The sequence below is a fragment of the Bombina bombina genome, chromosome 7 (genome assembly GCF_027579735.1).
Source record: "Bombina bombina isolate aBomBom1 chromosome 7, aBomBom1.pri, whole genome shotgun sequence".
Taxonomy (NCBI): domain Eukaryota; kingdom Metazoa; phylum Chordata; class Amphibia; order Anura; family Bombinatoridae; genus Bombina; species Bombina bombina.
This window is the reverse complement of record NC_069505.1, coordinates 255,579,281-255,599,103: the sequence shown is the minus strand read 5'-3', so window position 1 is coordinate 255,599,103 and position 19,823 is coordinate 255,579,281. Positions and strand designations below refer to the sequence as shown.

General features: G+C 37.6%; 1 protein-coding gene across 2 annotated transcripts in view; it reads right to left on the bottom strand.

Moving 5' to 3' along the window:
- LOC128635840 (uncharacterized) overlaps nt 1–17,212 on the bottom strand; it is an 80,703-nt gene extending 63,491 nt beyond the window's left edge. For both annotated transcript variants that reach the window (XM_053688952.1, XM_053688953.1), the window contains exons 1-2: nt 17,128–17,212; nt 8,844–10,058 (exon numbers count right to left, since the gene is read on the bottom strand). In XM_053688952.1, coding sequence (XP_053544927.1) covers nt 8,844–10,058; nt 17,128–17,176 — 1,264 coding nt within the window. In that variant the 5' untranslated portion in view covers nt 17,177–17,212. The remainder of the gene's footprint in view (nt 1–8,843; nt 10,059–17,127) is intronic.
- Between the last annotated feature and the right edge of the window lie 2,611 nt (nt 17,213–19,823).

The following is a 19,823-nucleotide window of genomic DNA, read 5'->3' as shown; positions in this document are numbered from 1 at the left end:
TCCCCTGGCTCTCAGATGGGTTCATTAGATCGAGATAATGGAGATAGTTGAAGTCTCAATGATCTAATATTTAGCGTTGGTGGGTCCAAAAATGTATGACATCTCCATCAATGTTAAAACCATGAGGTCTTCTGGTCTTAAGCTTGAAGATCCAGAATGCTTCCCTGTATAATAATTTCGAAGCTCGGTCTCCACCACAAATGCTTGGTTTAATATGGTCAATAATTTGCCATTTAAACCCAGCCATGGCTTTATCATGGACGTGAATAAAATGCCTGACCAAGTCAGAGCATTCAGTTCCATTTTCAATATTTTTCAGGTGTTCCCTGATCCTGCTCCTACCCTCACGTGTTGTGCACCCCACATATTGTTTGTGACAATTAGTGCACTCTACCAGATAAATTACGAACTTAGTTCTGCAATTTGTGTAGGACGTCAGGTCAAACACCCTCTGAGTCACACATGACTGAAAGTTATGTGTAACATTGGTAAAGCTGCATGATATACAGTTATGGAAGTGGCATTTGTAGTGGCCCTTAACTTCTAGCCAACTCCCCCTCCTCATGGTAGGCTGCCTCAACTGGCTGGGAGATAACACATTGCCTAACGTACATCCTCTTCTAGGTACAAAGTTACAACCTTGTGACACATAGTCTTTAAGGCTATCCTCAGCTGTGAGTATAGGTAGATGTTTGTTAACAATCGCACAAATGTCCTCAAATTGAGCACTATATGTAGTGAAAAATGCTGGCTTAGACGGATCAAATCACTTATTTGATTGCTTGTTTGTTTTGGAACCATCCAAAAGATTTTGCCTATCCATCCGGGTAACCTCCAAGAGGGCACGTTTGAGTGTCTTTACTTTGTAGCCTCTCTCTATTAAATCTACTAAATCATTCATAAGGGCTTCACTTTCTCTCTTGAAGTCCTGTTCATCCATACAGTTCCTTTTAATACGGATGAACTGGTAACACTACTAAAAAAATTAAATCTACAATTACAAAAAATAAAAAATACTAAATTACAAAAAATAAAAAATACTAATGTACAAAAAATAACAAACACTAAATTACGATAAATAACAAACAAAATTATCCAAAATAAAAACAATTACACCTAATCTAATAGCCCTATAAAAATAAACAAGCCCCCCAAAATAAAAACACCCCCTAGCCTACAATAAACTACCAATAGTCCTTAAAATAACATTTGTTTAGGGCATTGCCCTTAAGAAATCAGCTCTTTTTCTGTAAAAAATATAAAGACCCCCCCAACAGTAAAACCCACCACACAACCAACCCCCCAAAATAAAAAACCTAACTCTAATAAAAACCTTATCTACCCATTGCCATGAAAAGGGCATTTGTATGGGCATTGCCCTTAAAAGGGAATTCAGCTCTTTTACTGTCCTTTAAAGGGCATTCAGCTCTTTTAGAATTGCCCAATAGCCCTAATCTAAAAAACGAACGATCTTCATTCCAGCAGCTCCATCTTCATCCCGGTGAATCCATCTTTATCCATCGAAGGCCTTGCATCTTCTTCATCCCTGTGGAGGCAAAGCTGTCCTTTTATACTGGGGGTACCATTGCATTCCTATTGGCTGAAAAATTTTAATCAGTCAATAGGAATTAGAGCTGCTAAAATCATATTGGCTGTTCAAATCAACCAATAGGATTCAAGCAGCTCTCATTCCTATTGGCTGATTTAAATTTAGTTAATAATTGTAACTTTAATTTAGGTCTATTTTTATTATGTTAAAGTTAGGGGGTGTTAGGTTAAGGGTTAGGGTTACGGTTAGGTTTAGGGTTAGGTTTAGAGGTTAATAGTTTACTTTAGGTTGTTGCGATGTGGGTGGCTGTTGGTTTAGGGGTTAATACCTTTTTTTAGTGGTAGTGATGTGGGAGGCCAGAGGTTTAGGGGTTAATAGCTTTATTTAGTGGCAGCGATATTGGGGAGCAGCGGAATAGGGGTTGTATGAGAGTGTGTTTTTTGTGTGTAGTATGAGAGTGTGTATGGTTTGTGTGTATGAGAGTGTAATTGTGTGTGTGTAGTATGAGTGTGCATGTGGTATGTGAGTTGTATGAGTGTGTGTGTGTGGTATGCGTGTGTGTTTTGTAGAAGAATGTGTGTGTGTTATATGAGAGTGTGTGTTGTATGAGAGTGTGTGTGTTGTGTGAGAGTGTGTGGTGTGTGTGTGTTGTATGATAGTGTGTATGATTTGTGTATGAGAGTGTATGTGTGTGTGTGTTGTATGAGATTGTTGATGTGTGAGTTGTATGAGTGTGTGTGGTGTCAGTGTTTTATGAGAGTCTGTGTGTTGTGTGTGTGTTGTATGAGTGTGTGTGATGTGTGTTGTAAGAAAGTGCATGGTGTTGTAAGAGAGTGTGCATGCTGTATGAGAGTGTGTGTGTTATATAAGAGTGTGTGTGTTGTATACGAGTGTATGTTGTGTGTGTGTTGTATGATAGTGTGTATGGTTTGTGTGTATGAGAGTGTATGTGGTGTGTGTGTGTTGTATGAGATTTTGGTGTTGTGTGTGGAGTCAGTGTTTTATGATTGTCTGTGTGTTGTGTGTGTGTTGTATGAGTGTTTGTGTGTATTACATTTTACAACACTTTCAAGTTTGGCTACAATCAGGAATAGAGTACACACACATTTCAGTAATTTTGCCAAAAATTGCAGCTATTCTTTTGTATATTACTTTAGAAATGTTCACACCAAGCTTAAAATATAGCCACAACGGTATATAATATCATGGCACTGGGTCTTGAAAAAAAAGTATGAAGAACTCTGAGATAGATCATACAAACTGACCTCACATACACCTAGATTACGAGTTTTGTGTTACAGTTTTAACGCTGAAAAAATGGCAATTTCAGCGTAAAAACAGTAACGCAGCCATTACAAGTCGTGTCGGTTTAGCTATGCTGCAAGCATTTTAGCCTCTAGCGCAACGTCAATCCCGCGCTTAAAAAAATTACCTTTTTGCGTGTGATTTTCATAGCAGGTTGTGCGGTGAGGCTAAAATGCTTGCGTTACAGCCTGTACCGAAACGATCCATACCGCCATCTGAAAGCAGTAGTTATGAGTTTTGAGCCACAAAAATGTTTCACAAAACATAACTAAACTGTTACAAAGTACACTAACACCCATAAACTACCTATTAACCCCTAAACCGCCACCCTCCTGCATCACAAACACTATTTAAAACTTATTAACCCCTAATCTGCCGCCTGCCCACATCCCTGTCACTATAATAAAGTTATTAACCCCTATTCCGCCGCTCCCACACATTGCAGCCACTAACTAAACCTATTAACCCCTAAACTGCCAGCCCCCCCACATCGCCACTACTAAATAAACCGATTAACCCATAAACCGCCAGCTCTCCCACATCGCCACTAATACATTAAACTATTAATCCCTAAACCTATTACCCCCTAACTTTAAATTACTTGTGAAATTAAAAAAACTTAAGTTAACAATTAACCTAACATAACTTCTATACTAAACTATTATACTAAAATTAAAATAACTACCAATTAAAAAAAACTAAATTACACTTTAAAAAAACCTAACACTACTAAAAAAATGTAAGTCTAAAATTACACAAAATAAAAAATACTAAATTACGAAAAATAACTAACGAAATTATCAAAAATAAAAACAATTACACCTAATCTAATAGCCCTAAAAAATTAAAAAGCCCCCCAAATAAAAAAAACCCTAACCTACAATAAACACTACCAATAGCCCTTAAAATTGCCTTTTGTAGGGCATTGCCCTAAAGAAATCAACTCTTTTACCTGGAAAAAAATACAAAGACCCCAGAACAGTAAAACCGACCTCCCAACCAACCCCACAAAATAAAAAACCTACCTCTAACAAAAACCTAAGCTACCCATTGCCCTGAAAAGGGCATTTGTATGGGCATTGCCCTTAAAAGGGCATTCAGATCTTTTACATTGCCCTGAAAAGGGCATTCAGCTCTTTTACATAAAGCCGAAGCCCTAATCTAAAAAAAAACTACTAGGGTTACTAGATTAGGAGTAATTGTTTTTATCTTTGATAATTTCGTTTTTTTTTTTTGTAATCTTACACCTAGATTTAGAGTTTTGCGTTAGAAGGGGTGCGTTAGCTACGTGTGTTTTTTTCCCCCCGTACCTTCTAAACAACGCTGGTATTTAGAGTTCTCTGAAGGGCTGCGTTAGACTCCAAAAAGGGAGCGTACAGGCATATTTACCGCCACTTCAACTCTCAATACCAGCGTTGCTTACGGACGCGGCTAGCTTCAAAAACGTGCTCGTGCATGATTCCCCCATAGAAAACAATGGGGCAGTTTGAGCTGGAAAAAAACCTAACACCTGCAAAAAAGCAGCGTTCAGCTCCTAACGCAGCCCCATTGTTTCCTATGGGGAAACACTTCTTAAGTCTGCACCTAACACCCTAACATGAACCCCTAGTCTAAACAACCCTAACCTTACACTTATTAACCCCTAATATGCCTCCCCCGCTATCGCTGACCCCTGCATATTATTTTTAACCCCTAATTTGCCGCTCCGTACACCGCCGCAACCTACATTATAGCTATGTACCCCTAATCTGCTGCCCCTAACATCGCCGACCCCTATATTATATTTATTAACCCCTAATCGCCCCCCCCCCAATGTCGCCACTACCTACCTACGCTTATTAACCCCTAATCTGCCGACCGGACCTCGCTGCCACTATATTAAATGTATTAACCCCTAAACCGCCTCACTCCCGCCTCAAAAACCCTATAATAAATTTTATTAACCCCTAATCTGCCCTTCCTAACATCTGCGACACCTAACTTCAAGTATTAACCCCTAATCTGCCGACCGGACCTCACCGCTACTATAATAAATGTATTAACCCCTAAAGCTAAGTCTAACCCTAACACTAACACCCCCCTAAGATAAATATAATTTAAATCTAAAGAAATAAAATAAATCTTATTAAATAAATTAATCCTATTTAAAGCTAAATACTTACCTGTAAAATAAACCCTAATATAGCTACAATATAACAAATAATTATATTGTAGCTATTTTAGGATTTATATTTATTTTACAGGCAACTTTGTATTTATTTTAACTAGGTACAATAGCTATTAAATAGTTAATAACTATTTAATAGCTACCTAGTTAAAATAATTACAAAATTACCTGTAAAATAAATCCTAACCTAAGCTACAATTAAACCTAACACTACACTATCAATAAATTAATTAAATAAACTACCTACAATTATCTACAATTAAATCAACTAAACTAAATTACAAAAAACCCCCCACTAAATTACAGAAAATAAAAAAAGATTACAAGAATTTTAAACTAATTACACCTACCCCCAAAATAAAAAAATGCCCTACCCTATTCTAAAATAAAAATTTAACAGCTCTTTTACCTTACCAGCCCTTGAAAGCGCCTTTTGCGAGGCATGCCCCAAAGAAAATAGCTCTTTTGCATTTAAATAAACATACAATACCCCGAATCTAACCCAAACACCCCTTAAAAAACTTAACACTAAGCCCCTGAAGATCTCCCTACCTTATCTTCACCACGCCGGGTATCACCGATCCGTCCAGAAGAGGGTCCGAAGTCTTCATCTTATCCGGCAAGAAGAGGTCCAGAAGAGGGTCCGAAGTCTTCATCCTATTCGGCAAGAAGAGGACATCCGGACCGGTAGACATGTTGATCCAGGCGGCGTCTTCTATCTTCATCCATCCGGCGCGGAGCGGGACCATCTTGAAGCAGCCGACGCGGATCCATCCTCTTCTTCCGGCGACTCCCGATGAATGAAGGTTCCTTTAAGTGACGTCATCCAAGATGGTGTCCCTCGAATTCCGATTGTCTGATAGGATTCTATCAGCCAATCGGAATTAAGGTAGGAAAAATCTGATCCAATCAGCCAATCAGATTGAGCTTGCATTCTATTGGCTGATATGAACAGCCAATAGAATGCAAGCTCAATCTGATTGGCTGATTGGATCAGCCAATCCGATTGAACTTGAATCTGATTGGCTGATTCAATCAGCCAATCAGATTTTTCCTACCTTAATTCCGATTGGCTGATAGAATCCTATCAGCCAATCAGAATTCGAGGGACTCCATCTTGGATGACATCACTTAAAGGAACCTTCATTCGTCGGGAGTCGCCGGAAGAAGAGGATGGATCCGCGTCGGCTGCTTCAAGATGGTCCCGCTCCGCGCCGGATGGATGAAGATAGAAGACGCCGCCTGGATGAACATGTCTACCGGTCTGGATGTCCTCTTCTTGCCGGGTTGGATGAAGACTTCGAACCCTCTTCTGGACCTCTTCTTGCCGGATTGGATGAAGACTTCGGACCCTCTTCTGGACGGATCGGTGATACCCGGCGTGGTGAAGATAAGGTAGGGAGATCTTCAGGGGCTTAGTGTTAGGTTTTTTTAAGGGGTGTTTGGGTTAGATTAGAGGTATGTGGGTGGTGGGTTGTAATGTTGGGGGGGGTATTGTATGTTTATTTAAATGCAAAAGAGCTGTTTTCTTTGGGGCATGCCCCGCAAAAGGCCATTTTAAGGGCTGGTAAGGTAAAAGAGCTGTTAAATTTTTATTTTAGAATAGGGTAGGGCATTTTTTTTATTTTGGGGGGCTTTGTTATTTTTTTAGGGGGCTTAGAGTAGGTGTAATTAGTTTAAAATTCTTGTAATCTTTTTTTATTTTCTGTAATTTAGTGTTTTGTTTTTTTGTAATTTAGTTTAGTTGATTTAATTGTAGATAGTTTAGTTAATTAATTTATTGATAGTGCAGTGTTAGGTTTAATTGTAACTTAGGTTAGGATTTATTTTACAGGTAATTTTGTAATTATTTTAACTAGGTAGCTATTAAATAGTTATTTAGGGGTTAATACATTTATTATAGTAGCGGCGAGGTCCGGTCGGCAGATTAGGGGTTAATACTTGAAGTTAGGTGTCGGCGACGTTAGGGAGGGCAGATTAGGGGTTAATACTATTTATCATAGGGTTTTTGAGGCAGGAGTGAGGTGGTTTAGGGGTTAATACATTTATTATAGTGGCGGCGAGGTCGGGTCGGCAGATTAGGGGTTAATAAGTGTAGTTAGGTAGCGGCGACATTGGGGGGGGCAGATTAGGGGTTAATAAATATAATATAGGGGTCGGCAATGTTAGGGGCAGCAGATTAGGGGTACATAGGGATAATGTAGGTTGCGGCGGTGTGCGGTCGGCAGATTAGGGGTTAAAAATTTTTATTAGAGTGGCGGCGATGTGGGGGGACCTCGGTTTAGGGGTACATAGGTAGTTTATGGGTGTTAGTGTACTTTAGAGCACAGTAGTTCTAGAGCTCTAGGAACCGGCGTTAGCCCATAAAGCTCTTAACTCCTGACTTTTTTCTGCGGCTGGAGTCTTGTCGTTAGAGTTCTAACGCTCACTTCAGCCAAGACTCTAAATACCAGCGTTAGAAAGATCCCATTGAAATGATAGGATACGCAATTGACGTAAGGGGATCTGCGGTATGGAAAAGTCGCGGCTGGAAAGTGAGAGTTAGACCCTTTCCTGACTGACTCAAAATACCAGCGGGCGTCCAAAACCAGAGTTAGAACCCCCTAACGGTGGTTTGGACGGCTAACACAGAACTCTAAATCTAGGCTTTAGTGTTTTTTATTTGTCATGATTTTAGTGTTTTTTATTTGTCATGATTTTAGTGTTTATTATTTTTGGTGAACTTTGATTTTTTAGATTTTTCGTAGTGTTAGTTTTTTTTAGTTGTAATTTAGATTTTTTAATTTTGTTTCAAAGTGTTAGGTTTTTTAAATTTGTAATTTAGATTTTTTAATTGGTAGTTTTTTTATTTTATTAGAATAGTAAGGTTAGGTTAATTTATAGTTTAATGTTAGGGTTATATTTATTTCACAGGTAAGTTTTTATTTATAAGCTATATTGTACTTTTAATTTAAAGTTAGGGGTGTGTTTTGGGTTTAATAGTTTATTTTAGTGTTTTGCAATGTGGGGGTCTGGCGGTTTAGGGGTTAATAGGTTTATTTAGTGGCAGATATGTGGGAGGCTGGAGGTTTAGGGGTTAATAACTTTCATTAGTGTCGGCGATGTCGGTAGTGGCAGATTAGGGGTTAATAACTTTATTTGGGTGTCGGCGATGTCGGGGGCGGTGGATTAGGGGTGTTTAGACTAAGGGTTTATGTTAGAGTGTTAGGTTTAAATGTAACTTTCTTTTCCCCATAGACGATAGCCATTCTGTACTTCATGTGTTAATTTTTTTTTCGAACACTCTCTCCCCATTGATGTCTATGGGGAAAGCGTGCACGCCAAAGCAGCCCTTGGCTTTTGTGCGGTATGGAGCTTATCACCACCATATTGCACGCACAAGGAGGCTTTTCAGAAACTTGTAATGGCATCGATGGGGGGGGGGTGAAATAACGCAACTTTTGTTGCGTTCGTTTCGCACCCTCTATAGCACAAAACTCGTAATCTAGGTGATAGTTGCATAAGCTCAGGAGTGTGAACCTGTCTTGTGCAGTATATAGCAGCAGTGTTTGTATTAATGTTTATAACAATTTTATACATGAAGTACTCAAGACATGTGCACACACTTGAGCCTACCTCAGTATGCTCTTATGGAAAGGAACTACAAAACATTTTAACAAAAGAGATCAAGAGGAAGTGGTAACTATAATAACTAAAATAACTAAAGTAAATTGGAAAGTGTATATTTATTTTTAAAAGGACATACAGTTTCTGTATCATAAAGATTAAATGTGACTTCTGTGTCCCTTTCAATGCTGGTTGAAGAGCAATACATATACTTACCTGGGTAAGACTTTTCCTGGCCAACTGAGTAGCCATAAGACACACCATGGTATATTCCATAAACATAGATCACAAAAGCAGAAGCCTCATTGTATATTTCATGTTGTCCACCAATTTTACCCAAAGAGACCTCTATGGCTTTTATTCCATTTAACTCAGAGACAAAAGCATTGTTCAGATTTAGAGGATGATGGTCGAGAAAAAAATCAGTGTCTGCAGATGATTGAGATACTATCAGAAGGTAATTGTAGTAGTCTGGGTATGTTACAAATTTGTAGTAGTTCCTCTTAAAATCTATAGGGGGGACAGTAGTGAGAAAAGGATCATAGTCAGGAACAGGTCCAGTTGTGCTTTGTTGAATAAGATAGGATATCATTATGGGCTTGGAAGAGTTCACAAGAATTCTGTCTTGTAAGGTGAGTTTCACATGGGATCCTTGTGCTAGATTATACTGAGTGGTGTTTCCCTTAGACCCTTCTATGAATATTCGGGTGTCGGAGTAAGCTGCTATTATATCGATGATATCACTGGTGTGATTTAACAAAGGAAACACTGCAAAGTACCTCCCCCAATTCTGCACCGGATACAACTGTTCAACAAGAACATCACAAGTGGTGCCTGGACCAGCAAAGCATTTATTGCCCATGAAAACGGCCACCGGTGCAGAAGATGAAATTCTGGTGCCTGTTAAATCACTGGTACTTTGGAATTGAATGACTTGCTGATATGCAAGAGAGATTGAAATTTTGTCTTTGCTCCCATAATAAGTACCATTAAAGATGATAGTGCCCGAGACTGTAATGTTGACTGAAACAGCATCATTTATTCCATTGGCCACAGCAAACTGGTTTATCCCCCCTGTTCCAGGAGTAAATATATAGTATTCTGTGCCTAATTCCTCTTGAGGAAGACAAACCATGGCATCCGCAGTATTGTTTTTTGTGTAAAATGCGTAGACAGAGATATTAGCATCAGATGTCACAATCACGGCCTTGGAAGATATATCCTTTTCATAGATCATGTAGTCATAGCTTAAAGTTACTAAGGCATCTTTGTCTCTTTCAATTACCACAGTTTGGTTGAAACTTGGTTGAGCTACTGTGACAGTAACTGATGCAGCATTGTTGTATGTTATAATATACAGCTGAAATGTTGTAGCAGAAGTTCTGTCGTAATTTTCCAAAAAGGCTGTGACAAAGTGTCTCTGAGCCTGACCTAGGGAATTAGGACATGTGACATTATAAGACTGTGATGCTCTAAAAGGTCATGACATCAAAACCAATTAAACATATTAATTTCATTTGGATAAAAGGTAGCTGGTGACCTTTACTTATTTATCTTATTTGAGTTTGTTATATTGTATATTTATACTTAATTTCCTCATATTGTATATTTATACTTCATTTCCTAATATTGTATATTTAAAAAATATGCTAATTGTATTTGTATAAAAAATTAAAAACATATAATTTCCTTTTATTTTAGAATGTAAACAAACAACTGATTGTCTTTCCTATCTTTTAATAAATACAGTATCTCACAAAAGTGAGTACACCCCTCACATTTCTGTAAATATTTTATTATATCTTTTCATGTGACAACACTGAAGAAATGACACTTTGCTACAATGTAAAGTAGTGAGTGTACAGCCGGCATAACAGTGTAAACTTGCTGTCCCCTCAAAATAACACACAGCCATTAATGTCTAAACCATTGGCAACAAAAGTGAGTATACCCCTAAGTGGAAATGTCCAAATTGAGCCGCATTAGACGTTTTACCTCCCCGGTGTCATGTGACTCGTTAGTGATACAAGATCTCAGGTTTGAATGGGGAGCAGGTGTGTTAAATTTGGTGTTATCGCTCTCACACTCTCTCATACTGGTTACTGGAAGTTCAACATGGCACCTCATGGCAAAGAACTCTCTGAGGATCTGAAAAAAAGAGTTGTTGTTCTACATAAAGATGGCCTAAGCTATAGATTGCCAAGACCCTGAAACTGAGCTGCAGCATGGTGGGCAAGACCATACAGCGGTTTCACAGGACAAGTTTCACTCAGAACAGGCCTCACCATGGTGGACCAAAGAAGTTAAGTGCACATGCTCAGCGTCATATCCAGAGGTTGTCTTTGGGAAATAGACATATGAGTGCTGCCAGCATTGCCGCAGAGGTTGAAGGGGCGGGGGGGGGGTCAGTCTTTCAGTGCTCAGACCATATGTCACACACTGCATCAAATTGGTCTGCATGGCTGTCGTCCCAGAAGGAAGCCTCTTCTAAAGATGATGCACAAGAAAGCCTCCAAACAGTTTGCTGAAGAAAAGCAGAGTAAGGACATGGATTACTGGAACCATGTCAAGTGGAATGATGAGACCAAGATAAACTTATTTGGTTCAGATGGTGTTAATCGTGTGTGGCGGCAACCAGGTGAGGAGTACAAAGACAAGTGTGTCTTGCCTACAGTCAAGTATGGTGGTGAGAGTATCATGGTCTGGACCTGCATGAGTGCTGCCAGCACTGGGGAGCTACAGTTCATTGAGAAAACCATGAATGCCAACATGTGCTGTGACATACTGAAGCAGAGCATGATCCCCTTCCTTCGGAGACTTGGCCGCAGGGCAGTATTCCAACATGATAATGACCCCAAACACACCTCCAAGACAACCACTGCTTTGCTAAAAAGCTGAGGGTGAAGGTGATGGACTGGCCAAGCATGTCTCCAGACCTAAACCCTATTGAGCATCTTTGGGGCATCCTCAAATGGAAGGTGGGGGAGTGCAAGGTCTCTAACATCCACCAGCTCTGTGAAGTCATCATGGAGGAGTGGAAGAGGACTCCAGTGGCAACCTGTGAAGCTCTGGTGAACTCCATGCCCAAGAAGGTTAAGGCAGTGCTGGAAAATAATGGTGGCCACACAAAATATTGTCAATTTGGGCTCAATTTGGACATTTCCAATTTTCCACAAGGGTGTACTAAATTTTGCTGCCAACAGTTTAGACATGGCTGAGGGGACAGCACATTTACACTGTTATGCACTCACTACTTTACATTGTAGCAAAGTGTAATTTCTTCAGTGTTGTCACATGAAAAGATATAATAAAATATTTACAAATATGTGAGGGGTGTACTCACTTTTGTGAGATACTGTATCTATTTACTTTGGTGGTGTGTTCTTCGATTATAACTTGCACTTTTACCATTTCTTCACAGCTTCTTCTGTTTGTCTCAACTACACTGATTTCAGATTTAAAACATCTCATTGCTGCTATCTAGTGGTGTAGCAAATTAATAAAATTATTTGCAAAACCGCTGCCATATAGCGCTCCAGATATGTGCTGGCTCCTAAGCTTATGTCCCTGCTTTTCAACAAAAAATATCAAGAGAATTAGAAAAAAAATAATAATAGAAGTAAATTAGAAAGTTGTTTAAAATGACATGCACTATCTGAATGATTAAATAAAATGTTTGGGGTTCATATCCCTTTAATAACTTTGAGATTACTTCCCGTAAACATTAGCAAGTATCATTCTCTAACTTAAAGGACCAGTAAATAGAGTAGATTTAAATAAACAAGCACATGATAAAAATACAATTCAATAACACATGGGCCCCAATTTATCAAAGTCTGGTGGACCTGATCCGACAGTGTGGATCAGGTCCGCCAGACCTCGCTGAATACGGAGAGCAATACGCTCGCCGTATTCAGCATTGCACCAGCAGCTCACAAGAGCTGCTGGTGCAACGCCGCCCCCTGCAGACTCGCAGACAATTGGCCGCCAGCAGGGGGGTGTCAATCAACCCGATCGTACTCGATCAGGTTGAATTCCGCCGATGTCTGTCCGCCTGCTCTGAGCAGGCGGACAGGTTATGGAGCAGCGGTCTTTGTGACCGCTGCTTCAAACACGGGCCCACAAGCTCCGTACGGAGCTTGATTAATGGGCCCCTTAGTCTGGACTTCAAGTGAGTAGTAGATTTTTTTCTGACAAATTTCAAAGTTATGTCTATTTTTCCTCCTCCTGTATCATGTGACAGCCATCAGCCAATCACAAATGCATATACGTATATTCTGTGAATTCTTGCACACGCTCAGTAGGAGCTGGTGACTCAAAAACTATAAATATAAAAAGACTGTGCACATTTTGTTAATGAAATCTGAATCATGATAGTTTAATTTTAAATTGAGTGTCCCTTTAATTTATTATAATATTTATCCCTGAAACAACCTAATGTTCGCTAATCCTTTAACCACTATCTCTGCTCTCAGTACTAGAAAAATAAAAATGATCTGACAGTATAACTCTGTTTATCCTTCTGCATATTTATAACAGTTCTTGTCAAATTGTTTTCTTTGTCTATCTTTATCTTAAAGGGTATTTCAAAACGTATTTCATTACTTTTCCTTTTCATACTTATGTTCCTGACCTGAATAAATCACTGTTTTCTTCCCACTGCAGTATTAGCGTCAATTTTCATTTATACACCTTTCTCTAAAGGATTATAAAACAGTAAACAACTGCTAGATATAATGATCTATTCAGAGCAAAACTTAGCTTGAGGATAATCTGTATCTTATATACATTTTAGTTTCTATAAAGTGATTTAGTTTCTGTGAAGTGGCACTGCCACAGTTCTCTTATGTTTTTTCTTCTGCTGAGGATAATTAGGTCAGGCAGAATTTTTAAACACCACATGACAGGGTTGTTCCCAAAAGCTCAACCTCCTCAACCGTACTGTTCGGATGAATGTAGCAAACTCTGACAGGAAAGAGTCTAATTGTAGTAATTAATTTAGCACATTCTACACAATTACTGAAAAAATATTGTTTATTGTCACTTTTATCTTTTCCTGAAATCTTCACAATATTCTATAAAAAATTTGTATTTACAAACATCACATTCTGTACCTAATTAATCTGTTCATTTATCTAATGATTTATCTACAAAGCCCCCCCCCCCACCATAGACTTTCTGTTGAAAAAAATCAGATACGTTTTTCTAAAGGATTTAGATCAACCCATAATGTCATATAGTACAACTGAATGGATTCTAATATTAAGGAGACAATCACAATCGGATAGAAAAACGTATCAAATGATTTATCTACAAAAATCCCCATAGACATTAATGGTGAGTATTGCTATTTGACAAAGTCTCTTTTTCAGTTATATTGATTAAAGGGCATACAAATAGAAAAAGAATATGCTCTAATGTGATAGATCATTTTGGAAAAACTTTATCTACAAAAATACCTATAGACTTTATTGGTGAGCTTCTGTTGAAAACTATTACATACATTTTTGTAAAGGATTGTGACCCCTTTGTTATTGCACATTTTCTTGTATATAACTATTGGGGTTTACTACAAGGTTGCACTTGTTTTTGGCAGTGGGGTCGATCACAATCATTTAGACAACTCAAATTATATATCTAAAAACATTTCCATAAATGTTAATGCTGTTTTTTTGTAAAAAAAAAAAAAAAAAAAAAAAAGGAGATACACTTTCCTAAAGGATTGTAATCAACTCTAGTGCACTTTACTTTTTCAGTGATCACAATCCCAACATGCTTCTGATACACCTGAAGCACAAATTATTTTCCTCTGTAAAATAACACTGCATAAGGGCCAATCACAATCCTTTAGACAAATCTATGTAAAGATTATCCACAGAAAAATAAAAAAACTATTGGGATGTTTGTAGATAAATTATTTGATAATTTTTTTCAGGATCACAATCCTTTCGAAAAATGTATTAAATGATTTATCTACACAAATTCCCTTAGACTTCAATGGTGTTTTTCTGTTGATAATCATTTGATAAGTTTTCAAAAGGCTTTTGAGTGACCCCAGCCAGAATGTTAATATGGGGTTTTAGGGATCATATCACAGGTTGAAGGGTTTGTATGTTAACTGATCTCTTTTAATAGTGCACATTGATGCTAATAGGTGATGTGTACAGTTCACCCATTATGCATCGCTAAGAGATTTGAATGTCCCTGCAATGTGTCATTAAAAGGGACATTAAAGCCAAAAAAATATTTTCATGATTTTTATAGAGCATTTGATTTTAAACAACTTTTCCAATTTACTTCTGCAATCTAATTTGCTTTGTTCTTTTGGTATTCTTTGTTGAAACACATATTTAGGTAGGCTCAGGAGCAGTAATACACTATGGGAAGCTAACTGCTGATTGGTGGCTGCACATATATGACTTTTGTCATTGGTTCATTTAATGTGTTCAGCTAGCTCCCAGTAGTGCATTTCTGCTCCTTCAACAAATGATGCCAAGAGAATCAAGCAAATTTAATAATAGAAGTAAATTGTAAAGTTGTTTTAAATTGTTTGTTCTATCTGAATCATGAAAGTCAAAATTTGGGTTTCATGTCTCTTTAACCACTAAGACTCTGGATTGGCTCATGGTATTGGGTCGTTTTTCATTAAACAATAATAAAGAAAGTGCTGCTGGTAAACAATGAAAACGGTTGTGTCAAATAGATAACATCATTAGCAGCCGATAATTATCAATAGATTGTGATTAACCCTTTTCTGTTTTACCCTTTAGCTTTGTTATAGTCCACAGGAGCATTGCACTACTGAGAGCTAGCTGGGCACATCTAGTGAGCCAATGACAAGAGGCATATATATGTAGTCACCAATTAGCAGATAGTTCCTAGCACTGCATTGCTGCTCCTGTGCCTTCCTAGATATGCACTTCAACAAAGGATACCAAGAGAACAAAGTACATTTGAAATTAAAAGTAAATTGAAGTCTCTTAAATGTGCATGTTCCATTAAATTTGTCTTTTGACTTTCATGACCCTTTAAAGAACCAGGTCTCACTATGCCACACTAAGCACACTATGCACACTATCTCTTAATGAGCTGTAAACTGTAACATGCAGGGACTTCAAATCCTTTAGTATTTTTGTGTATAAACGTTTACATAAGACCTAAAATGTTACTGTAAAACAAGAAACTAAAGTGCATAAAATGTTACTGTAAAACATACACTAAAGTGCATAAAATGTTACTGTAAAACATACACTAAAGTGCATAAAATGTTACTGTAAAGCAAGCACTAAAGTGCATAAAATGTTACTGTAAATAAAATGTTACTGTAAAGCAAGCACTAAAGTGCATAAAATGTTACTGCAAAACATACACTAAAGTGCATAATATTTTACTGTAAAACAAGCACTAAAGTGCATAAAATATGACTGTAAAGCAAGCACTAAAGGGCATAAAATGTTACTGTGAATAAAATGTTACTGTAAAGCAAACACTAAAGTGCATAAAATGTTACTGTAAAACATACACTAAAGTGCATAAAATGTTACTGTAAACCAAGCACTAAAGTGCATAAAATGTTACTGTAAAACATACACTAAAGTGCATAAAATGTTACTGTAAAGCAAGCATTAAAGTGCATAAAATATTGCTGTAAAACATACACTAATGTGCATAAAATGTTACTGTAAAGCATACACTAAAGTGCATAAAATATTACTGTAAAGCGTTCATAAAATGTTACTGTAAAACAAGCACTAAAGTGCATAAAATGTTACCGTAAATCATACACTAAAGTGCTTAAAATATTACTGTAAAGCATACACTAAAGTGAATAAAATGTTACTGTAAAGCATACACTAAAGTGCATAAAATATTACTGTAAAGCATACACTAAAGTGATTAAAATGTTACTGTAAAGCATACACTAAAGTGCATAAAATATTACTGTAAAGCATACACTAAAGTGCATAAAATGTTACTGTAAAGCATACACTAAAGTGCATAAAATATTACTGAAAAGCATACACTAAAGTGCATAAAATATTACTGTAAAGCATACACTAAAGTGCATAAAATGTTACTGAAAAGCATACACTAAAATGCATAAAATGTTACTGTAAATAAAATGTTATTGTAAAACAAGCACTAAAGTGCATACAATATTACTGTAAAACATACACTAAAGTGCATAAAATGTTACTGTAAAACAAGCACTAAAGTGCATAAAATGTTACTGAAAAGCATACACTAAAATGCATAAAATGTTACTGTAAATAAAATATTACTGTAAAGCATACACTAAAGTGCATAAAATGTTACTGTAAAACATACACTAAAGTGCATAAAATGTTACTGTAAAACAAGCACTAAAGTGCATAAAATGTTACTGTAAAGCAAGCACTAAAGTGCATAAAATGGTAATGTAAAACAATTCTGCAGAAAATGTTTGTTAACTTTCATATAATATCATTTATTTCTTATATTTTGTTATATAAATATTTACCACCAGCGAGGACTCCAGTAAAAAGAAGCAATAGATACATTGTTCCCATTGTGGTTCTTTGTTAATTTCCGTACTCAGATCTCTAGTGAATAACACACTCATGGGGTATTTTTTATACAAGTCCTTATCTTTCCTCCCTGTTGGCATAGATTTTATTTAGCAGGAGCCTGGGCTCATTTTTTTGGCTACATATTAACTTGCTAATATTAATATAAAAAATGAACCTAATGGGCTGATAACGAATGACATGTGAGTGTTGCAGCTGGAGAACAGGTGTCTTGCTCAGTTAGTGAACAGTACTTAAAGGGACATGGTACTGGTACATATTGTCCTCTTTAAAGGGCTGTAATAGGGAATAAATGACATGAGCTAATTTGTTAGTGCGTGTTACTTTAGGACTAGCGACCCTAAAGCATCTCTCCTTGTTTATCTGTAAAGTCCCATAATGTTCCTGAGCATCATGTTACCAGTTTGTGTACCTGAAAATCCTGAAACTGTCAAGTTGCTCCTGTGTCATTCCTGTACAAGTCTAATTCAGCTACCACAGTGTTTGGCCTCGGTATATGGTGTCCATGTCAGCTACAGTATCTTCTGTTGCCTTACAGTTACCTATTACAGTTCCTGTGGTCCAAGATGTCCAATGGTAGCATTCTGTATCTTCTGCAGCCCGGGCATCTAGTACTAGCATTTGAATTCTGCTTCTCCTGATGCACCTGGTTTCTGCATCACCAACTTTCGCATTAACACCTCGATTACTAAGTTATGTCTTCTGAGCATCAGCTTCTCAAAAGCTATCACACATCATTACCTCCCTAAAACATGCATTTATATCTTGACATGTTATGTGCACATTCCAGCTGGTATTACTAAAGGTACCAGTCTCCTGCACACTCCTCACTCAGAGAACCTTACTAATGCTTGGACTACAGTTATAAAAAATCAGCATAAAATACATGCTTAACCCTAAGCTTCTACTTTGGCGTATCCTTAAACCTATTCCTATCCATATAATCCTATTCAATTACTTTTTTAATGGAGTTGTAATCTTGACACATTCTAAAACAATATATTGATCAACAGTTTATGGCAACATTTTAATATATCATGACTGAAACATTATTTGGAAATTGACTTGTAGCAAAATGAGTTTTATGGACATCATAAAACAGATTGTTTTGTGCTGTTCTATTCTACAGACCGTACATCAGATACAACCCATTTGTGTTCTGCTTGCATAATAATTATCCACTTTAATATCTCACACACCCGATCAACTGGATATTTACTTTGGGTTTTATCCACCTTGAACATTTTATGACTTGTTATTGCAACTTTGTTTCCTTTTTTCAAGGTCACCTATATTGGGATGGCTGGTTAATAATCTAGAAATAAACACAGCTGTTTTACACACAACGTGTGCACAATCCTAAAACTCCTCAAACCCACTTGTAGAGCATCATATTAATATTATGCAACAACTGACACAAATAATAGTTGATTGGTAAAGATATACTTTATATAAGCCAAAATATAATGTCCATCATGAACTGTACAATTAAAATACTTTATTTAGCTTTTCTCAAAGAAAGGAGTTAAGGTTTAACAAAAGAAGAAATAGATCAATTTCAGAAAATAAATAAATATATATAAAAAGAAAAATACCCCAAAATTACATGCTCTTTCTAAGTCATGCAAGTTTCACCACCAATAGAATAGGAGGCTAATAGGTCACAGCATGTATAAGTCAATTATACAGTAGGGTTGAGCCTAAGGGCCAATGCTAAAAGGTTTGTCACAATAGCGCTATGTTATAAAGATGTCCGCAGTGAGATGGATGAAATAAGTGTTAGATGTCAGACTTGCAAAGAGGCTTTTTACTTTACTTCACTGTGGGAGGAGATACTTCTCTGCCACTGGCGGAATGTTAAAATCAGTCTCGCTGTCTGCAGTGAAGGTGTAATGTAAAGGATCCTTTTACACAGTATTCAATGTCACCCTCTTTGTTACAATACAATAGTGGAGCAAGTAAAGAAATAATTCACCTTTATGTGCTGGGTATTGTGGGTATACTGCAAAATACAATTTTGTGTATTTAAAGTAAATTTGTTATTTTAAAAAAAAACAAAAAAAACTTGTTTTTTTACTCTTGGAGGCCAATTTAACAAATGTCTTGCGGACCTGATCCGACAGTGCGGATCAGGTCCGCAAGACATCGCTGAATGCGGAGAGCAATACGCTCTCCGTATTCAGCATTGCACCAACAGCTCACAAGGGGGGCTAGTTATCAAGCCGTCTACTTTTCTGGCTTCGCCGGCCCAATACGTCCGCCTAAGCTCGCCTACCTTCGCCGCCGCGGACCTTGAATACGTTCGCCTAAGTTATCAAATAAAGCTGTCAAAAAGCCGCGGGGCGATGAGCAGCGGACTGTGACAGTTATCACTCATCCGATCTCGCTGCCCTTCGGCTTTTTCCCAGCTTTATTGCTAGCCTGTCACTAAGCACTCACACTAAACTACACTGTTCTACCCCCTATACCGGCGCCCCCGGAGCCCCCCGCAACTAAATAAAGTTACTAACCCCTAAACCGCCGCTCCTAGACCCCGCCGCAACTCTTATAAATGTATTAACCCCTAAACCGCCGCTCCTAGACCCCGCCGCAACTCTTATAAATGTATTAACCCCTAAACCGCCGCTCC